This window comes from Rhipicephalus sanguineus, chromosome 7, assembly GCF_013339695.2.
Source record: "Rhipicephalus sanguineus isolate Rsan-2018 chromosome 7, BIME_Rsan_1.4, whole genome shotgun sequence".
In the NCBI taxonomy this organism is placed as follows: Eukaryota; Metazoa; Arthropoda; class Arachnida; order Ixodida; family Ixodidae; genus Rhipicephalus; species Rhipicephalus sanguineus.
This window is the reverse complement of record NC_051182.1, coordinates 130,541,848-130,560,938: the sequence shown is the minus strand read 5'-3', so window position 1 is coordinate 130,560,938 and position 19,091 is coordinate 130,541,848. Positions and strand designations below refer to the sequence as shown.

Sequence of the window (19,091 nt, the reverse complement as noted above, 5' to 3'; positions counted from 1 at the left end):
CGCGGTCGCTATCATAGCGTCCCATCATAGCGTCCACGCAGTTCTGAAGGCACGCGCGCGGCCTACGTCCGGAGTCGAAACGAAAATGCTCAGTACCCCATCCGCTGCTGAATAAACCTGGCTCGCTAATCCACCATCATGGATGGCGACTACGCAGTTCTGAAGGCACGCGACGAAAACGATATTCTTGCACGTGGTAGCTTTGACCCCAGTGGCTATCGACGCAATCACAAAAACGAGCCCACGGAGCCGAGTAAAATCGAAAACGAAACAAGTTTGCCGCAGCTACTGAACCCTTGGTCGCCGAAACGCGATTGTGGTAAGCTTGTGTGTGGCGACCACGCGTTTCTGAAGGCCCGCGGCCATTTCGATTGTTCGCGAACGCTGTTTTCGCTCCTCGAGGGATCGTCTTTTGACCTTCCACGACATAACAAACCACTACCGCCTTCAGCGCACAGTATACCCCCCCCCCCTTACACCGGGGAGGTACTCGCCACCACGAAATACTTTAGCGCCAGTTACAGACCCGCACGTTCCCTACCCCCTCTTTTCGCCATCTTATACACCCTGCGATATATCCCTCCCCTTTATGCATTTTTTGCCAACAAAGAGCCAATCTCGATCATATCATGTGGGGTTGTACTCTGAACCCACCACCTAGCTCACTAAACATTAGTAGTAAGGAGCTGTGGGAGGCTGCTATGTGCAGCTCGGCGCCCGAGGTCCAGGACCAGATCCTGGATTGGGCCAAGAGGGTAGCGGAGACCTACGCCGGGTAGGCTCGTCTGCTCCCTCCACCACCGCACGCTTCCCTCTTGGGATAAATAAAGTCTTTCTCCTCCTCCTCCTCCTTTGCGTCTCACATTTGCGGCGCTTCGTGCTTGACCCGCTCCGAGGGTAGTCCGAATAAGCCGGGCTGCGGCCAAATATGACCGAATTAACGAGAGCTTGAAGCCATTAAACAAGGGGTCTCAAACACACGGCCTGCGAACGTTTCGCTGGCGGCCCGCGGCATCACGACGAATAAGACGTTTGTGACTTTCCTCTATGGTCCGCGCGTTATTTACTCGCCTATCGCGATTAATAACGCTTTGTTCGGGAAGTTTACAAAGGTCGGACAGGTCTCAAGCAGTGTTTTTCCGAGAGACACACCATGGGGTCATGATGTGTTAAAACAACCGCAAAAAAAAAAAAAAATCGCTAGATCTGAGAATCGGCGTCCACATTTGCGTCATTCTGGGCATCAGTATCGACATGTTTCTCGAATCTGGACGCCAAAAAAATCCTGTTCTGAAATAACCCATATATGATATATGGGAAATGAGCTGTTTGAAATGGCAGCGTGAGGGGACATTTTGTTCATATCACTCCCCATCCCTCCCCCGCTTCACTGTGCCGGCCCTTCCGGGAATGAAATTGATACCCCCGCATTAACACAGTACATACCAACGTTACTGTACATACGTTGACCGCGAGGATAGAACATGTGCGAATTATCCGATTAACAGGTTTGGAAATAAAGAACTTTTATTGTACAGACACGTAAACTTGAAACAAATTTCGGGGCAGGGGTTTGAACCCTTCCCCCCTTTGCGTCCACGCCAATGGTGCAAGACACTGGCCGCCCCCGCAAGACAAGCGCTACTGACGCGGCGGCATTTCCGCCGTCACCCCTAGCTCAGAATGGAACCGCCCGAGCGCGACGCGGGCGACGCGGGCATCGAGCTGTCGAGCTCGCGAGCCTGTGCGGATCGCGCTGATCGCGCGTCCCGTCAGGATAGCTGCGTTTGTGCTTTGCCCTTTGCCTGAGGCGCCTTCCCCACCTTCCCATCTCCACCTCCGCTCGCGGCAAGTGCTGCTTGGTTCCGTTCAACGGCACACAAATTCTGGACTCTCCTGCAAGCCTTTCTCGCAAGGCAAGTATGACGACCTCTTTCATTTTCCGTTGCGTGCCATCGTATACTGGCCCGCATGAATATTAAACATGTCGCGGAAAGGCGAAGTGCGCTGCTATTTTGCGTTGCCACTAAACTGTACTACATCTCTCGGTTAACGAAGCCGGTTCGCCATTTCCCGTTGGTCTTCATGCAAATCGAATGCGGCATTTTCTTCTAGAAACAGTGGTTCTTTTCTTTGAAGTGAGGGTGACTCCTTCAGAATATGGCTAGTGAGAGTTTTGTAGGCATGCGGCGAGTGAAAAACACTCGGGAGGCTGCATGCGCACAACTCGAAAACCGCCGTGGACCTTTCTAAAACAAGGGACGTGCCCACTCTGGCAGGGGGGTGGCCGGGAGAGTTTCGGCTGTTCGTCTTGGCTGGAATGTACACAATTTGTTCGTTTTCGTAAGCGAGTTGATGCACTGAATATCCGCGTTTTTATTACCCTGTCTGAAACTTTCGCCATAGCACGTAGAAGGGGGATGGCTTTGCGTTGGGGAAGTCGCCTCTGGGTCAGCTGACGATGCACGCAAAGCCACCTCCCAACTGTTTGTACTCTCATCTCTCGCTCTCCGTGCTATTGGAATGCTTTGCTTTTCTCCCATTTCCACGCGTTTCCTCTATCTTAAACGCCTGCCGCGTTATTCTAGCCTTTTTTAACCGAAGCGCGTTATAACCATTTTGGTGGCGGCGTCGTGCGCGAAAAAATCAAAGCGCCTTTCCTAAAGAAAGATGGTTGAACGCGAAGCTTTCTCTCATGCAAACTGAATGAAAGTCCAAAGCCAACGACCACGCAACAAATCGAAGAAATGCTGATCGACCCGATGCGATGCATATATTTGATTGCCTGTTTAGGATTCTATTTTCTGAACTTTGAAGTTGAATGAAGATATATTTCTTCAAGTCGCATAGCCTTTATTATGGATCACGTAGCCATTGATTACGCGCATGGACGGCTATTCATTTGCATAGTATTGCCTTGTGATCGCTGCGGTAGACGGCCAGAAGCTTTCCGTAACGTGACACAGCCTGCTTGAAAACGTAATATCAATGCACCTCAAGCATCATCTTCGCTCATCATGATCGTTTCTACCTCGCCGCTCGCGCGGCTCATGCCAAGAGCTTGAGGTGCGGGCGAGAAATAAACGTGTTACGATCGGCCCCGCTTTGTCTTTCGCTTCAAGTGATGTGGCGCCGACGACGGCACGGTCACGATCGGCCACCATCAGTGTACCTCATTCGCTACAACCTCTTTCGTTGTTTATGCTTCTTTCCGAAACAAACATTGCGCTTCCGTCGCAACAGCGTTCGCAGAAAACTGCAACGACGGCCAGATCTTAGATGAAGATAAATAGCCTCGATTTTAGTTCCGTGTGCACATTTGTCTACATGCTGCACACTTTGTTTTGTCAACGCCGAATGATTACAGGGTCAGCTGTTTACTACAAGTATCAACCACTTAAAGTGCTTGCGCACTTGGCTCTCTCGTCTGCGCGAGCTCACCACGCTTTTATAAGTTGCGCAAACTCTGGTGTAACCCAAGCTACGCCCTAGCGCAGAAATGCGCAAACATTTTCGGTACCAAGGCATTGGACCGGGCTAGTTGGTACATTGTCAAAATCGATAAAAAACCAGCGGTAAACACAGGACACAATGAGTGTCCCGTCGTTTCCTCGCACTGTGTCCTGTGTTTACCACTGTTTCTTGTTTTTTTATCCATTTTAACATTTTCGTGACCACGACCTCTCGAAGTTTCCGAGTGCCATAGGGCTACCCCAGCCGTAGTCTTTCTGCTTTAATCCTAGGATCTATCCGAAGAGCCGCGACCACCTGACATTTTTGTCCCTCAACATCTCGGGGGAAGGGGATCGACTCCCAGTTAGGGCATCTCTAATTGAACAGCGGCGCTTCCGCCAGTACTAAAATCATGACTGCAGGAACAGCGCGAACGTAAAGCACGGGACGTAGAAGACACACATACGACGACACGAGCGCCGACTATCAACTTATCTTCTGCAAGCACGGACGGCTTACGATACTCGTCAGGAAATATCGTTGGCACGTACGACGGAGACGACACATCCTTGGACGGCGCACCCCCAACGAAATGTGCACTGCATGTCTTCGAGTGCCGAGAGGGCTCCCAGTTTGTTCCGTCATGGCTGAAATGTACTGATGCTAGCGGCACAAGAAAAACAAAACCGCAGAACGCGAGACGGCAGAGGGAGCGGCACCCAAGCTAACTTTTTTCGTCGCACAGCCGTGATCCACTTCTGCCGCTGCCCAATAAAGCACGGACGAGTTGAGAAACGGTGAAACGTCGTTCCCTCAGGGCACGATGTGTACCTGTTGGTACAACCGACGACGCAGCAGTTCATGACTGCGTCACAGAACACCTACAACTGCGTGCTAGCGGGCGCGGGAAATCGTTCGCTTCTGCTCGGGCTCTCAACGACTGCCTTCTCTGACGGCCGCGCGGTGGCGCGCCAGTCGCAGTGAAGCGGACAACTTTTCTTGGCAATGAAGGGAAGGCTACGGGGGCGGAGCTACTCCACATGTACTGCTCCGCGAAGGAGTCCGGTTCGGCGCGCGTTTCGAATTTAGTTTTGGTTTGTGAACCTTCCGTACCTCCTGTGACGGCCATTTGATTATTCGAGCGGCCGTCACAGGCTGACACAGCCATTTGTTAGTGAAATTCGTCACAAGCTCCCTCGGCGATCGTCGGGAAAGCTGGAGGGTGACGAGCGCTCACCTGAAGACGAAGGCGCCATTTTGACTGTGAGGTGCACGTAAAAGGTCCGACGTATTCACAGGTGCAAAAACGCGAAATGACACTGCATAAATAAAAAAATATAAATATCTCCTTGGTGCGCGCTGACCGTCTCTTCAAACAGCGCCCCGTAAAAAATAAAGCAATGTTGTTTTTATTGTCACGCAGAAAACACGGACGCAAGTGTGGGACTATAATCTTCAACGGTAGCACACGCGTAGTTCGGCTCTCTAGCCTTCCCTTCATTGCAAAGAAAAGTTGTCCGCGAGTATAAAAACCGTTGTCGGAGCGGAGCGGGTTGAGAGTGGCCGGCGACGGCTGGCATGGTTGCCACGCCCATTTCCGCACAAGTTGCACGTCACCCCCTCTACTTCACACCGTGGCCGACAGACGCCGCAGTTTGTGAAAAACGCATTCATTATTTTCCTCGCGTTTACTCCTGGAAACAAGGCTGTGTTAACCAATATCAGCACCCAAGCTTTCCATTAGGCTGGAAGTCTAATGTTTTGTTCAGTATCCCTTCAAGTCATGGCTTACTGATGTCGGACTATCATAGGTGATTTATGTACTATTTTACTACAGGCATCCAGCCATGGCCAAAACGAAAAGACGGACGTCTCAACAGTCCTCCAGCCCTGTTCAAAGATCTCAAAGAAGAGTCCGCGAGAATCAGAGGCAAGATTCTGCCGCATCGACAGCAGACAAGGGGTTAGTAATCTGTGCGCGTCACACGTTTCTGAAATCTCGTAAGAAATTTCCTAGTCCTCGTTGTTCAATCTAGGGTATCTTTTATTTATAAAAATTGCTTTCTTTCTGTCGCGCGATTTTGTTCCCTGTTTTACTAAACTTGATATTAGCATGGACAATCGCATTTTAATAATTTACAACTCATTGTAGAAGTTTCGATGTTATTATATGGTCTCTTGTTGTGTTTTTTTTTCTTTTTTTGCGGGAGTAATAACTTGAAAAGCTAAACCTGCACTGAGAGTTGTAGATGTATGTCGAACTGTACACGATCCAAAACCGTGTCTGAACCGGTGTTTGAGCCTGAACTACAGCCGAGCCAATATTCTCTGAACGTGCCGGAACCCGAAAAAAGTACAATAATGATTACTGGATCAGCTTAGAACGGTTCATGCACACACAGCGCAAACGGGAGCACGACAACATACGTACAGCACGATTCTTCGTCGGCTACTCCCAGTAGCAGATCGTGACGGCTAACGAGTACCGTAGTCTACGCGAATGGCAATGCACTGTAGATATGGGCTCAGAGCTATGCGGATATGTACGCCTAGACGCTTCCACTTCTGAACTAAGCCTTACCACAAACTTTGCGCAGCCGAGACATTGTTCGAAGGTGCTTCGAATAATCTCCGGGCACCCAATATGGCTGCTACAATATTTCTCAACTATTTAAGTCATCTCATTACGCTGCACTAACCGTACTGTGTGCCAAGGTTTGTTTAAGTAATGTTGGCCTATTAGTGACATCACAAGGACCGGCTAATTATTAATAATAATAGTTAGTGGCACAGGGAACGAGTCACAGTCTTGTTTCTATTGCAAACACTTCCTTCCAAGCACTTGCTTCTAGTATTTCGAATATTCAGAAGTCTTCTAAATATAAAACTGTTACGAAATCAATGGTTCCAGTTCAAGTTAATAGTTCTATTGAATACATGTGATATCGGAGCATATGTTTACAAAATATAACTGCCATTTAACCGTCAGGATTATTAGTCAGAATTGAACGAAATCATTGAAAGAGAAGTTGCCTTTGAATGAAAGAGCGGGCTGCACTTGAATGAGTATCGCTTGCGTTTACGAATCAAGAGCATAATGAGGAGAGAATTCAGTTATATCTGTGCTCATTTTGTTCATTCTTTTGTTCATCACTGCCGCGATCCAAAATATGTCAAAGCAGAACTTTGCGATAATCGCTTTTTCGTATTTTCGCTATTTTACCAATGTTTGGTTCTCATACGTGATTTCCGTACGATTTTGCAGCAGGAAATCAGCTGTAACTAAAGCCAAAAGACAGACTCGTCAACCAGCCCAATCCAGCACTGTCCAAGGTTCTCCAGGAACAAGTGGCATGATTAGAAGGCAAGGCTCCACCACATTGACAGCGGACAAAGGGTTAGTAATCTGCATGCATCATGCTTCACTAAAATGTTGTGAGAAAGTTAGAGTGAGCATCATTCAACCCAGATTCTGTTTTCCTTCTAGATATTTCTGTTCTTTTCCGGATATCTTTCCAGGGTTCTACATATTCGCTCACCAGTACTTTACATTTGCACGAAAAATTTCACTTTAATAATTTCACATTTCCATGATTTGAAAATCATCATTTATTGATTTATTTTAATATCTCAATGCCAAAGCGCCGTACTTCCTTCCTAAGTTATTACAAGGATTCTATCGCTCGATCTTGCAATGGTGTCTGATTACACCTCTGAAGTGGTGGTATCCCGGGCCTGTTCTTGCGGCACTGGGACGAAAAATAGTGTCACTTTTGACAGTCAGCTGAGACACTTCAGACGTGGACGTGGTGTATACATCTCCAAGCTGACCTTATGAAGCTAACCCTGGTTGTACCGTAAAGCCTCAAATATAAGGGGCTCACCTATTTTGCGATTTTGACGAAGTGATCAGTCTACACGGTGCCGGGTAGCTTTGACTTCTTTAGAGTAGTCTTGTAAAATGTACCGTTGTCCTCATGCGCCCGTAATTGTGCACTACCACAAAAAGCGAACATCATCGTTTCTATACCAATACTAATTCAAGCATATTTCACAGTCGGTCACTAGTCTTGGCTATCGCTGCTCAACGACTTATGCTCAGTTGCCAGCATATTCCCCAATACAGTCATGTTATAATGATATCTGGGGGTTTCACGTGCCAAAACGAAAATTTCATTATGAGGCACGCTATAATGGAAGGCTCCGGAAATTTCGACCGTCTGTTGTTCTTTAACGTGCACTGACATCACACAATACATGGGCCTCTAGCATTTTGCAGAGTCAACCTTCCCGGCATTCATGGTTTTTGATATTCCTACCGAGTCCTTTAACAATCACTTGAAATTCGCAGGTGTAGATATTTGGGAGGCATTTGTAATACGTCGTTATATCATACAGCACGCATTGGTTCGATATCATTTCGCTCGATTTTTGCTCTTGTTGAATTCTATTCTTTTTTTTTCAGTTTCGGTATGCTCACATGAAGGTACGGCTCCTAAGCCAGTCTATGCGTTAATATTGAAGGTGATCGGCCTCGATGCGCCACATATCTGCCAAGGAATCGCTTTTGCCCACACAAAAATAAAATAGCCTCATTCATTACATTTAGAGAGCTAGCTAATGCAGCTGGAAATAGCTTTATGTTTTGGATGCTTTGATTGTTGTTTTCATAAATGAGGGAGCTCTTACAATTTCTAAGATGTCTCTACTGAATGAAGCCAACAGAGATTTAGGTCAAAAGGAAAGCATAGGGGACATTAATTGTTGTCTTTAACCGTAGTGTAATTATCATAACGTAAATTTAAGCAAAATAAAGTGGAAAAATATCACCCTTTCTGTCGGTGGGCTTCGAACCCACAACCTTCCAATTGCGCGTCCGATGCTCTACCGATTGAGCTACGACGGAAGGCGCTTCCCCGTCCCTGTAATTCGTTTCCCTTTACGTCCTGATTACTAAAATACCGTTAAGGACATCACTGAATCTGGCCAATGCTTTCCTTGGCCTTATTATATGTTGGATTCGTTTGGTTGTGTCTAACAAAGAAACGGGCCCCTCGAAAAAACAATCCCCTCCTTTCGTTCAAAATGTCTCTATAATTCTCAATGTATGAATCAGAAATAATGGCATTAGACCACGAACCGTTCTGTATAAAGAAACTTCTGGGCCCATGGCCAACGATATCCTCACATACGCTTTAAAAGCGTTAAATTGCTTTCTTGAAGACAGCGGCATTGCTGGCAATTATTGAGGAATTTATGTACCTAGGCTATTACTTAAAGGTGTTTTAGAATATGCATGTCCTACTCATTCGCGCCTCCTAGATATTATCATGTGTTTTGGCTGCTATGTTTCCCATGTGCGGGGATTTATCCCCATGATGACCAGAGAGAGCATTTTAGATTTTAATAATTGCATTTCGATATTTTCTTTTTTTTTATGTTTTGGCGGTGTTGTTTAAGATACGTGTGTTAATGACTGTTCATGTTCGAAAGTGCGCATTGTTAACACAGACACAGGACAAAAAAAAAATACAGGACATAAGGCAACGAGCGCAAACTACCAAGCGGTTGTTGTCTGTGAAAGAAACGTGGCCCCGAGAAAGGGGTGTGTCAAATGAGCATGCGCAAGTGCTCATAAAAAAGACCGACGGGGCAGCGCCCGAAAACACAGGGGGGGGGGGGTGAAACAAAGGAAAAAGAAAAAAAAAGGTGAAAAATAGGTAAGGAGAGGCCGCGATTCGCAGAAGCAAGATCGAGTCAGAATTACGTTGTAAATTCTGCAAGATCTACCTCAGCCGCCGTGAGGACGATAGAAAGAGCATTGACACAAGCATCCTCGCCTTTTTCCAGAATGTTCAATGTCTTTAAAATTTCTCGGATCGTTATTTTTCTTGGGAGCGGGCTACTACAGCTGTTCTTTCGAAAAAGGCATTACAGGAGCATATCTTGCGATGTGCCGCTAAGTTACGAGTGGCTGCTAACTGCTGGCAGGCGTACCGATGCTCTCTTAGCCTTAGATTAAGGCATCGTCCCGTGTGTCGGACGTAGGACTTACCACACGGTAACGGAATCTTATAAAACACCCCTTTCGTGCACTCGACGTACCTGTCTCTGTACGTCGCGCACTTTACAAGTGCGCGACGTACAGAGACAGAGCGCACTCTTGAAGATGAAACAACACCAATCAGCCCACCGTATAGCTCTTCTTTATTACTTTATTTGTAAGAAGTAGCCGACACCTTATTTGTGCACCATCGTCTCCTTCACGTCTTATCAATAAAAAACATTTGCTTTCAATCGCAGGTTCCGTAACGAGGTCAATGTCTCCCAAACAGAAAAGGACGTCAACGCTACGGCCACCAGGTCCTTGCAGTGCGGCGTGTGCGAGAAAGTTTTCAAGTACAGGTCGCAGCTCCGAACACACTTGTTCGCTCACGTAGGCGAAAAACAGTACGCCTGCGACGTGTGCGGCAGGAAATTCGTGCAGAAGAGCAACCTGGTGATCCACACTCGCACGCACACGGGCGAGAGGCCCTTCGAGTGTTCGTCGTGCCCGGCCGCGTTCACCAGAAGCGATATTCTGAAAAGGCACGCATTGACCCACACCGGCGAACGACCACATGAGTGCAGTGTCTGTGGACGCCGATTCGCCTTAAAATCAAGCCTCGCGTCCCACGCAGCGACTCATTCGGGGAAGAAGGCATTTGCCTGCCACGTGTGCGGCCGAAAGTTTGCCCTTAGAGCCACACTCCGGCGCCACACCCGTACGCACACTGGGGAGAAGCCCTACACCTGCCACCTCTGTCCCGCTATGTTCGCGCACTTGAATACCCTGAAAGTGCACGTCGCAAGCCACACCGGCGAGCGACCTCACAGGTGCGACGTGTGCGGGATGGCGTTTACTGCAAAATGCAACCTTTGGAAGCACAAGAATATGCACTCAGGTGTAAAGAGGTTTAGCTGTCAGATCTGTAGCCGCAAGTTTAGTTTGAAGCAAGCACTAACAAAGCACACCCGCACACATACGGGCGAGAGGCCGTACCTCTGCCACCTATGTCCCGCTGCATTCGCATTGATGGCTGCACTAAAAGTGCACCTTCTAACCCACACTGGTGAGCGACCTCACAGGTGCGACATATGCGGCAAGGGATTCACCCAGAGAGGGCACCTTTCGCGTCATCAGCGTGCTCACTCAACGAGTAGCTAAGCTTGGCTCTCAGTTCTGTATCAGTGCAATAGTAAAGTATACCTCAATTCCCCAACGTCTGCAGCTTGAACTGAAGGTATTTTCAGGGCCTTGTATTCTTGTGCTAATATCATCCACCCTGAAACATCACACAGAGCAGGTAGGCAACAAAACATTTTTTTTTTAGCGCATATTGCGCTCAGCCGCACAGGAGGCAGACGCTGTGCACGTATGAATTAGATTCAGGAGTCGTGGCCACTGTACGACATTTTACGTTAGAGGACACACGTGGGCAAGTCCTTTGGGATGAGCATGTGTTTTCAGTTCATCGTGTATGCACAATTTGTGTTGACGACGTGTTCCTGGGGATTATCAGATACTACTGCAAGATGCACGATAAAAGTATCCGAGGAATGTAATACCTATTGATGCTGCTTTCTAATCCTTTTTTTTTAAATATATGTGATCTGTTGTCTGTGACAATAAAATATAGCTTTAATTTAAACCACTTTTTCATACGTGCTGCCCAGGTTTTTTCACAAGTGCTGATCAGCCAGAAAATGGCTTAGATGGAACTGTTAACCCCAGTGCAAGTTCGAGATTATTTGCTGTTCGAAAAGACCCCATGCTTTGTTAAAATGTGATGCAGTGCCGTGCTTAGGGTGCTTGCCATCTTGATGACATACCACTAGCTCTAGTGTGAATATGCCAACTTAAAACTGTAGCAAGCATAGGCGTGCGCACGAGGGGGGCAGGGAGGGTGGTCACCGCCTCTAATCATCTTAAGGGGGTCATCAAGTCTGCCCCATGGTTGTACGTAGTCGTACCTGTCCCGTAATTCTTTAAAGGAGTACTGACACGAAATTTTCGAGGCGGGATAACTTGTGGGATAAATGTGTGTGGACAAACACGCATCATCTACGAAATATCAACGGATAATATGACCTTGAACATATTTAAAATCAACATTAAAATGCGTATCGCTCCAGCGCACGCGAAACGCGCCTTCGGTTTTCGTGTATACAACCAACCGCCACCTGCGTCACGAGCCATTGTTGGCTGTCACGACCCTTGCGAGCGCTCTCTCCAAGCAGAAGTTTTCAACGGAAAGAGGGGCAGACTTGTACGGCAGCACAAAGGCTGACGTCCTTGCCTCGGCAGTGCATTTTTGGGGGGTCACGCATATTTAGAACGCCTCGAAGGGGATCATAGCAGCACACCAGTATGCACACCAGGGAGCTTTCGCTGAAAAGAGTCGTTAACGCGGTGCTCATGTGCACGCGGTTTTGCGTGCTTACGTAGCTAGCTATGTTTAGGTGAAAACCACTAGGTGCTCTATGAAACCGAAACTGCGACTGAGTGCTATTAAGCCGTCTAAAAATAATTAACCGTCGCGCGCTTGAGCAAACGAACATTCCAGCCGGGATAAGTGAGTCGTTAGTTACTTATTGCAACAGAAAAAACAAGTTTCAAAAATTTTGTGTCACAGGCCTAATGGCAAGTTCAACTTAGACACTGGAAGTTGTTGCGTGTCCAACAAAGAACGCTGTACCACAAGAATTTTTCAAATTGGTTCATTACGAGCTGAGATAACCAATTTTTTGAAGCGGCGCGACACCATGATGCCAGGAGGCGAGGTTAAAATCCTTGCCACTCGCCTCCTCTAGCCTTCGCAAGCCAAATTCCTTCCTTGCCCTTTCCTGTATCGGAGCCGGAGGATCACACGACGCAGACGCATCAGCACATCATGCACGCGTTATGTTACGTGCGCACGATATTTGCGGCAACGCGAGCGGTGTTGTGCTGTTTCGCCGTCATGACTTGCACGAGCGTTGTGTTGTTTCTTTGTTCTCTGCGGTGTACTGCCTGCTTTTGCGTATGGGAACCCAAGGTCAAGTTTGGGCGCGACGCTCGCGCGGCTGAGCTATGCGTTACTGGGGGCAGACGCTGCCCTCGAAGGCGGTTTGTCGCCGGATTCGCCAGCGGCGACAGCAAGGGCACGTGCGCGCATGCGCTCCTCATTCGGCCCAGAGCACTGCTAGTCAGCAATAGTTACACTGTGACGCATCAAAGATGCAATCCTAGCTCTGCGCATGCGCGGAAGCGGGGGCGGCAGTGTCGTGGCCGTGGATGCCCCCAGTTGCGATAAGAGCAGTAGCGCCGCTCTACGTTGCTTTAGTAGCCTATGGAACCATCAGTGCGCGCTCGTTTGGAGAGGCTCGCCCGGATCATGGATCCTGACCGTGACACACCGCGTCGCACCGCTAGAACTGCTGTTAAGGATGGCGCACCTAACCCTGACAGTCCTGGCAGTCTTCAGCGAGACCAGCTGCTTCAAAGGAAAACTGCGATTGAAAGCAATACGTAAAAATTACCAATATCTAAATTCAATTGCATACATGGTTGGTATTTCAGTTGCCTACTGTTGCTGGCATAGAGTTTCCTACAATACTTACTAGAGGGAACTCTGGCGCTAGTGTCTATGGGAGCTGCAATGCATCGCGCTTCAGCCAGCATGGGAATCATGGGTAGTACACGGATTTGTCTAAACTTCGTTCTTTCGGCTTCGTTTGGCTCCGCGTCGCCTGCATCCGCTTTGTCGCAAAACGGAAGTTCAGCAAAAATCAGCAGTTTCACTTCACCACTTTAACTTCTTTAGGCTCACCGATTCAATTCTGGTCGTGAAGTTCACAATGATCCATTCTTTTATCCGAAAGAAAACCAAAACATAGCAATAAACAAAGCCACAAGTGCGTTCGAAGCCCACAAGCACGAAGACTAGGCAAATCTGTGTACTACCCATCATTCCCATGGTGGCTGAACGATCGCAGCGCCAGAGTTCCCTCTAGGTCATTTTAGGAAACTCTATGGTTGCTGGTACAGTCGCGTTGACGATCGCGTACTGCAACACCGGGCCCGTCAGCGTCTACGGCGGAAGGTGTTCTGGCGCTCTGCGATGAGAGCGCTTTACGATGACAAAAACAACCAGTGTAAAGCTTCGCCTGGGCAACAAACGCGCTAATGTCTGTTATGCGGTTGCCAGCGTGCTTTTCACTGTCCAAAAACAGCGTTCTTGACCACCACTGACATAGAGCGTTTCCCTCACTCGGAAGTAAAGGTGTACTGACACCATTTTTCGAAGGCGAGTTCACTCTGCCATAAAGATCTGGATAAAGCGACGGCCCTGGGCAAGATATTTTACTTTCACATTAAAGCCAATTTTCCCACAGCGTACCTACCGACGTGGACACTAGCTTGACGTCAGGCTACAGTACTAATTCTGGGGAACTTCACGCAGCTCTCTGGCCAGTTGTGATAACGTCAGGTAAAAAGCTTTCAACATGGCTGCTTGTGCGTCGCCAAAACATTCAAAATGGCCGCTTGTGCGTCACCAACGGAGCCACAGTGCAGATATCTTGCGCGATGTGATGAGAAGCTCCTAACGTGTTGTGACGTCAGGGTACAGTAGGAACCGAAACTAGTTTTAAAAAACACGATTACTTTTTCAGGGTGCACTCACGCTTAGCAGTAGATTTTAAAGATTCTTGAGTGCCTGGCAAAAAACTGAAAATTTTCGACGCCCGCTCCCGACCCGTCGTGCCCGAGATTTCTGCTGCCGTTGCGTCCCGTGACAAAATAACGTGAGCATCTCCAAGAAGTTATAGTGTCACAAATCGAACAGACGATAATGCCGACCCTGTATGCACCGAAATTTAGGTAATGGTTTGTTCCCTTTACGTACAGGATCTTCGAATTGCATAGATCCTGCTCGGCCTTTCTTTTTCTTTTCTTTTCTTTTTTAAAATGAAACTGACCACTTTAATAAAACTGCTTCCTACGTTCGTTGGCAATACAGAATATTCTATCACTTTCCAAGAAAGGTAAACATTACTGTATGGTGCCCATTTTGCACGCGGAGTTGAACCGCTGGCAGACTTACGTTATATTACCAGATGAAGTAATGTGATTGGCAGAAGAGCTCAGCAATGATTCCAGTATTTGTTCCTTCAGTGCTGCATCCATAAGTATTTCAAGGCTTGTGGTAGCTTTCAATTAAAGCTATATAAAACCTATCTTTCATAACACTGTTTCGTAAAACTTACATGTTGCATAGACTGTCAGAAGCAAAACTGAAACCTCCAGCAAACGGATTTGTCGGCGTAGTAACACATGTGCAGGTGTTCCGCCCGCGTAACTTTGCATTTGCTGCCACAGAGATACAGGGGTATTACAAGACAGTGCCGCACGAACATTGGGGTAGACGCGAGAGGATACATGAGCCTAATCGAGCGCTCAAACACGGTAGAAAATTACAGTTTTGTTGTCAAGGCATCGCGCCTGCACGACGCCGCAACGGCGAGAACTGGCGAGAACACGAAGACATGCGAAACAGAGGCACTTATCGCATCACATTGCGATTTGGAGTAAGACAAAACAGAAAAACACGCACAGATTCCCTTTGGGTGTTTTATTATTTGCCTCAAGTTTAGTTCACCGATTCAAGCAAGAGACTGCACACATTACACATGTCGCCTTGAAAAAATCTCCAAGTGCCACGTGCTAGTGCGAGCGACGTCAGAGCACCGACGTCTACGTAAAGGAGGTACGTCAGAGCACCAATAACTACGCAGGTCATTGCTCGTTGTACGTCATCCCCTCCATCTTGGGGAGCTCGCCCGCGAGAAGAAGGGCAAGCGGCTTTCAGATTGAAATTTGAATGAATGAATGAATGAATGAATGAATGAATGAATGAATGAATGAATGAATGAATGAATGAATGAATGCACAACTATTTGTCCCTGTTTAGAGGGAAGGGGCAATGAGACAGAGGGTGGGGTGGAGGAACTGCTTGAAGTAGGCCTCCTCTGCCCTCTCAGCCCAATCAAGGATGGCTTCCTGAATGTCGGGCCTCGAGCTGCGCAAGGCAGCCTCCTACCGCTCCTCACTGGAAATTAAGCGAGTCAAGAAAGGCAGAAGAGGGTTCTTAGGGCAGCGCCACATGATGTGGTTGAAGTCTGCTGCAGGTGCGGCGCAAAATTTGCAAGAGGGAGACGGGTGACTGGATGGATAAATGCGGTGTATGAGGTAAGGGGAAGGAAAGGTAAGAGTCTGCAGCTGTCGCCATAAAATTTCGCACCAGCGCGGGTATTTGCAAACGAGTGGCGGAAAAGTTCAACGTCCTAATCGGTAGCCTGTGCTTTTTAGAGCCTTTAAAAAAGTTGTTTTGGTGTTAAAAGCTTCTGGAACAGGACGGCCCCAGTGATATCTTCACCAAGAACGCTGCTCGCAAATTCCCTTTCTGAAGCATTCTTAGCAACAATTTAGCAATGTACAGACACCATGATACCACTCATTTCATTTCAGAGAAAAAATCTCTTGCACACTCCCACTATATGAACCAAATGCTGTATAAGCCAATTATAGGTCAATAATTCTTTGTTTTATAGACCTGAATGCCTTTTTTAATCAAAACATCACGCTGTGCAAGTAAACAATAAGCAGGTATCTGAGTATGTTTTGTGCACTGTCTGGAAGTGTATAAGGCGTGAGGATAGACTGTTTAATTATAAACTCGATGCGTATTTTGTGGTCAACAGTGTATGTTTATTTATTAGGAGAGAAAGTCAGGCCCTATTTGCAGTGCTAGTTTACCTGCCTTTTGCTGCTAGAGGGGACATAAGCAATTTCCAGTAATGCTTGTTTCTCGTTTCCATGCTGTTTAAAAAAAATTGAGTTAGTTTCTTGTTTCCATGCTATTGAAAAAAATTGAGTTAGTATGTGTGCTTGCTCCAGGATTCGAACTTCTCAATGCTGCCCCATGTAATAAACTGTAATGCATATCAGGTATACCATAATATTAGTCATGGTGACACCCCTGGTACGCGGGAAAGCCGTCTTTTTGTTAATGTGAAAATTATTTGTTATGCGGCGAATTCTTAGCGCACCTCGTTTGGATTTTGCAGCGAAAGCAAAACGTCTATTTCCTTTCTTTTCTCGTAACTAAAGTACGCCCCAAGAAACGACGTCAAGCCCACCGACGGTGCTGGCGACGCCGCTCCCGTCCGCTTCTTTTTAGCAGCAACAGGAGCAGAACCATTTTCATGAACAGGATGATTATATATTCCGGTTGGGCACTAACAGCATGGCTGTGAACAGGCGTCAACAAGGCGATCGCACAAGCGTTGGCGATCTCGCAAACACCGTTGGCTGTATAGTGTACTAGAATATTCTAGTACACTATAGTTGGCTGTGTCCCGTGATGCAGACGCGAACTGTTCACGGCAGCAGCGCACGCGCCGATGTCGACTACATGTGCATACCGTGGTTGTTACTTTGGTTATTGCGATGTGAATTACTTCTTAAATAATCAAAACATTTGTGGATGAAGCACAATCAATATTTCAACGACATGCTAATTCGCTTCGATTGATAACGCACAGTTCTAGGCTGTACATGGACAGTTTTAAACGAAAAGATCAAGCAACACTGTGGCTCAGCCAAAAGCGAGCGTCGAAGCTGACGCTTGCTGGCTTGCTTGCCAGTGGTTGCGCGCCCTTTTCCTCCACGGGGCGCGTCGCTACGCATTTGACGCGTAGGCGCGTGGAACGCGTGCCGGCGCTTGCCAGTGGACCTTGGTGGTGGTGGTGGTGGTGAGAAACTTTATTATAAAAGAGAGTGTATGAGCCCCTGAAAGCGCCCCTACAGACTAGGTGACATCCTCAGTCCGGGACGTCATTGGACGACACCGCTGCTTTTGCTCGCGCAATGAGGGCTTGTTGGGCCCCCCGGTCAGAGCAGCTAAGCAGCGTCGCCTCCCACTCCTCTCGCGTAGGGTTGTGGAGGGGGGAACGGCTGTGTTCAGCTGGCAGGCCCATACCATGTGATAGACATCGGCTGTCCCCCCACAGTCCTTGCACCTGCCAGTGACTGCTGGATCATAGTATTGTAATATGGCCGGGCATAATAATGTGTTCGTTTGAAGTCGGCGTAGGATTCTTTCTCCCACCTTATCCAGACCCTTGGCGGGGGGTGGGTACCGGCAATGCTGGAAGCGATAGTGCTCTACAATTTCTTTGTACCTGATCAGCAGCGGTTGTCGGTTCCAGTCCATAGGGTTCAAATGAGGTACCCGGGGAATGAGCGCTCGGGCAGCCGCGTCTGCGGCCTCGTTCCCTCGAAGTCCCTGATGGCCTGGAGTCCATACCAAGCGTTTTGGGGTCGGTTCGGCGAACATTGTGCTTTGAGGCTTCGACGGATGCCGGTCGGCATGGCTTCGTTTTTTTTTTTTTTTTTTTTTTGCTGCGCTATACCACGGCCGCTACGTAGCGGCCGTTGCTATACTTGCCCTAAGAAAGAACGGAAATATAGTATATTCGTTTTTGTCGTTGTGGAAAAGTATAGCACATCAAATAAACGTTGTGAATGCTGTAAGGTGTCTCTTAATTCTGTTTATTTGCTTCTGAGCAGCTTTTCTTGGAGGGGCTGGGGGACGACATATTATTCGGAACGCTTGAAAGAAAAGAAAGAAGCAGAGAGGGGCGACCTCGCGAATGACAGTCAATGTTTTACCACGTCCCCTACCATGAGGTACTGACGAATGTGCAGCCAGCAGTCATGGTACAGCTGGTCCAACTGCGGACGACCGTCCTTCTGGACGTTGCATTCGACACGTGCCTTGACAACACCGGTCAGTGCCATGTAATCGTGTACGTTCATGAGACGCAGAAACTGCCGCGCATCTCGGATCATGTCCTCTGCCTGTGTGCTAGTGGTCACAAGCTTCCGTCGAACGTTGTTGACGAGCACCGGCTCCTCCGAGACGCGCTCGAAGGCGCATGCGCAGTACCAACTGCGGTCTCCTCCAGTCGCGAACCTGGTAGCCCGCTCGACGAGGCTGCAGTTACGCCGCACAAGTTCCTGAGCTTCGAGCGTCCGGTCGCTGGGCTTGACGCAGAGCGGAACCTGCAGGAGAAGCAAGTTGTAGTTCTTCTCGAGTCGAAGCAGTAGACGGTCGAGGAATACGTGGACCGAAGTCTTCATGCCCACGACGGAGAGCTCCTGAAGCCGTCGGTTGTTCGAGGCGGCGTCGGCGAGCACTCGACAATCTTTCTCGCCTATGTCGATAACCGAAAACACTTTCATGCTGATCACACTGGTGTTGGAAGACAGTGCCGCGAACAAGTTGGAAATCGACTCAACCGCAACCTCTCTGTTCGCAATGAATGACTCTTCGCCTTCGCAAAAATGGAGCTTTAGCTCTATTTCCCCGATGGTGGGCGATTCGCTAATATAAGTGGACAATAGTGCGAAAGTGGCCTCGTCGAAGTCGTAAAGGAAAACATGCATTGACGTGACGTAGTGGCAAGTGGCGATCAGATGAAAGGCGTTGCGCAGGGCGGGCACGTCTTGCGTGAGATCGTCGGAACAGACCACGATGGAGGTCACTCGCTCG

At 48.1% G+C, this 19,091-nt stretch overlaps 1 protein-coding gene and 1 non-coding gene across 2 annotated transcripts; one reads left to right on the top strand and one right to left on the bottom strand.

Annotated features, from left to right (window-relative positions):
* Nucleotides 1-1,683: 1,683 nt before the first annotated feature.
* On the top strand, nucleotides 1,684-10,660 carry LOC125759153 (zinc finger protein OZF-like). Its single transcript, XM_049417506.1, has 3 exons — nucleotides 1,684-1,744; nucleotides 5,291-5,416; nucleotides 9,789-10,660. Exons 1-3 carry the CDS (start codon nucleotides 1,684-1,686, stop codon nucleotides 10,658-10,660), a joined length of 1,059 nt encoding a protein of 352 aa, XP_049273463.1.
* Nucleotides 8,287-8,359, bottom strand: Trnaa-cgc (transfer RNA alanine (anticodon CGC)). The gene has a single exon. It is a non-coding gene; the product is annotated as a tRNA-Ala (tRNA).
* Nucleotides 10,661-19,091: the final 8,431 nt, after the last annotated feature.

Coding starts and splice junctions, on each gene's coding strand:
- LOC125759153 (XM_049417506.1), top strand. CDS start 1,684: ATGGAACCGCCCGAGCGCGACGCGGGCGACGCGGGCATCGAGCTGTCG. Junction 1,745..5,290: donor GCTGTCGAGCTCGCGAGCCT/GTGCGGATCGCG, acceptor ATTTTACTACAG/GCATCCAGCCATGGCCAAAA. Junction 5,417..9,788: donor GCATCGACAGCAGACAAGGG/GTTAGTAATCTG, acceptor TCTCCCAAACAG/AAAAGGACGTCAACGCTACG.